Consider the following 2,500-nt stretch of genomic DNA (forward strand, 5'->3'; position numbering starts at 1 on the left):
ACACACACACACACACACACACACACACACACACACATATATATATATATATATATATATATATATATATATATATATATATATATATATATGTATATATATATCAAAATATATGTATCACACATGCGTGTGTGTGAGAGGTTTTCTTACAATAAGTTCGGTTCTGTACAGTAGAGAAGAATGTATTTTTATACAAATTAGGAGAATGACACCGGTAATGAGATTTTCTGTTGGTTTACTTAGTATCTAAGTTCGGTGAATTGCTTGCACCGCATATCTGTTTTTCATGTATGTATTTGATTTTTTTTTTTTTTTTTTTTGAGGTCTTTCCTGGTCTAGTGGTATCCATGGTAACCTAAAATCAGCTTCCACCAAGCAGACCGGTCCTCCCCCAGGTGATACCAAATCACCTTCTTTCCTATGTCTTCTTTACTGATATTCTCCCTGCTGATGAACTTCTTCATCCATGGCGAGTGCTTCACGCCCGCACCTTGCGCTAATATTCCGGTGACGTAGACGTCATCCACCCACAGGAACTGAACTTGCGCGGCCGCACGCAAAAGTCTTGGGATGACGTTGGTCTGCACTACCCAGGCAGCGCCCATGCAATACTCAGGATAGGTACCGCTGGGATAGTCTTCGTCCTGGACGGCCCAGCGTCCCTGGCGCTGGACTTTTGATTTCTTCCATGGGTAGCAAAGGAACCTGTTCTTCTCTCGGGAGAGCCTCCTCCTGAGGAGGGACGTGAGGAGGAAGGGGTCCACCAACACGTCGTCGTCTGCGTGGAGCGTCCAGGGGACGGGGGAGCAGTGTCGACTCACCCACGCCAGAGACGCGAGGGCCTTGTAGCTCAGCAACTCGTATGCGTCGGTATAATTTCCCTGGGAATACAAGGAGACAGACACGACTTAAGAAAAGGTCAATAGCAAACACACACACAGAAAAGACACTATATCAGTCTCAAAGCGTAAGTACAAATAAATATAAGATGATATATAATGTCATTATCATCTTCATTCCTAGTTCATGATAGATGATATTCACCATAATTATTACCATTTTCCTGCACGCTCAGTAGAACAATGTTTCGTAACTATCAAACACTTCTGGTCTGGGGCATAACCTTGTGCATCAAGTAACATACCAACAAATACATATCATTCACAATAGCCTCAGTTTTCCCATCACAACTTTTTACTCCTTTTTGTAATAGTGTTTGACCTCATTCCAACAAAACTTCCCCCGCTACACCACCACAGAGATCAGCCTCGTCTTGTCACCTTCCCCACCTGCACGATGTCATGGTGGACACGACTTTCTTCTTGAACGATCCTCTGCTCCTCCGGGGTCCTGGCGCGCCCCACCATGAATACGACACCCAAGCCCACGTCTGTGTCGTATCCCCTGCCGCTCGCCCAGGTCGCCCTGGTGTGCGCCCGCTTGCGAGTCGCGAGGATGGAGGAGTGGATGTATGCAAGGAGGAAGAGGCGAGGGCGCTGGCGGTTGCAGAAGTCCTCCTCCTCGATCAAGAAGTCCGACGGAAAATCTTCGGCAGGAAGCGGGCGGCGCGCAGAGGTTGGCCGTCTGCCCTCGGCGCCCTGGGGGATCATGGGGACCGCGTTGGTCTCAATCTCAATCTCAACAACAATACGCAGGACGCTAATGAGCGCATAACACGCATATTGGTGGTTGGTTGCTGGGGGAAAGGGGGGAAGGATTAACGTGCAAGTGGAAGTGTCGGTGTTAGGGAAGGTGCTTATAGTGTTGTGTTTGTTTAGTTTGTTTGTGAAAGTATTATGTTTTAGTTTCAATTATATGTTGGGTGAGCCTATTCCAGTCGCGTATGGTATGTGGGAAGAATGAGTGCTTGTAAGAGTCAGTGTTGGTGTGGTATGTGACGAATTTACTGGTGTGTGAGTTCCTTGTGTTGCGTGAATGTGCTGCTTGTAAGTATTCGTGTTTGTTGATGTCTATAAGGTTGTTTGTGATTTTGTACATGATTTTAAGTCTGTGTGCTTGTCTTCGTATCTCAGACATGTCCATAATCTGTTTTTTTTTATGTAAGGTGTAATACCAGGTGAAAGTGTAATTGTGTGTAATAAACCTGGCAGCCCTAGTATTGACCTGCTCGAGCTTCTCAATGTTGTGCTTAGTGTCAGAAACCCCAGTGTTCTGTTTGCTTTATTGATGATGAAGTCGAGGTGTGTGCTGAAGGTGAGGTTGTTGGTTAGGTGGATGCCGAGGTATTTATAAGATGCTGTACGTGTTAAATGTTGGTTATGTAGGGTGTAAGTGTAGTGAATTGGTGGGTGGGATCTGGTGAAACAGAATTTTGCACTTATCAGGTCTAAAAGCCATTTGTCATGATCTTCCCCACTGTTCTACGTCTATGTCTTGCTGGATGAGTCTACAGTCGTCTTCAGTTTTTATGGGTCGAAACAAAAGGCTGTCGTCGGCAAAAAGTCTAGCAGAAGATTTAGGTTGAAAACGGGAGGTCGTT

General features: G+C 45.5%; 1 protein-coding gene across 4 annotated transcripts in view; it reads right to left on the bottom strand.

Moving 5' to 3' along the window:
• Positions 1 to 218: 218 nt before the first annotated feature.
• Positions 219 to 2,500, bottom strand: part of LOC113813883 (beta-1,3-galactosyltransferase 1) — a 17,158-nt gene continuing 14,876 nt past the window's right edge. For 2 of the 4 annotated variants that reach the window (XM_070140048.1, XM_070140051.1), the window contains 2 exons: positions 1,281 to 1,696; positions 219 to 881 (listed from right to left, as the gene is read on the bottom strand). In XM_070140048.1, the coding sequence (XP_069996149.1) occupies positions 336 to 881; positions 1,281 to 1,696 (962 nt within the window). In that variant the 3' untranslated portion in view covers positions 219 to 335. The remainder of the gene's footprint in view (positions 882 to 1,280; positions 1,697 to 2,500) is intronic. The other 2 variants (XM_070140049.1, XM_070140050.1) reach the window with 2 other exon arrangements.

Source organism: Penaeus vannamei, chromosome 26, assembly GCF_042767895.1.
Source record: "Penaeus vannamei isolate JL-2024 chromosome 26, ASM4276789v1, whole genome shotgun sequence".
Classification (NCBI taxonomy): Eukaryota; Metazoa; Arthropoda; class Malacostraca; order Decapoda; family Penaeidae; genus Penaeus; species Penaeus vannamei.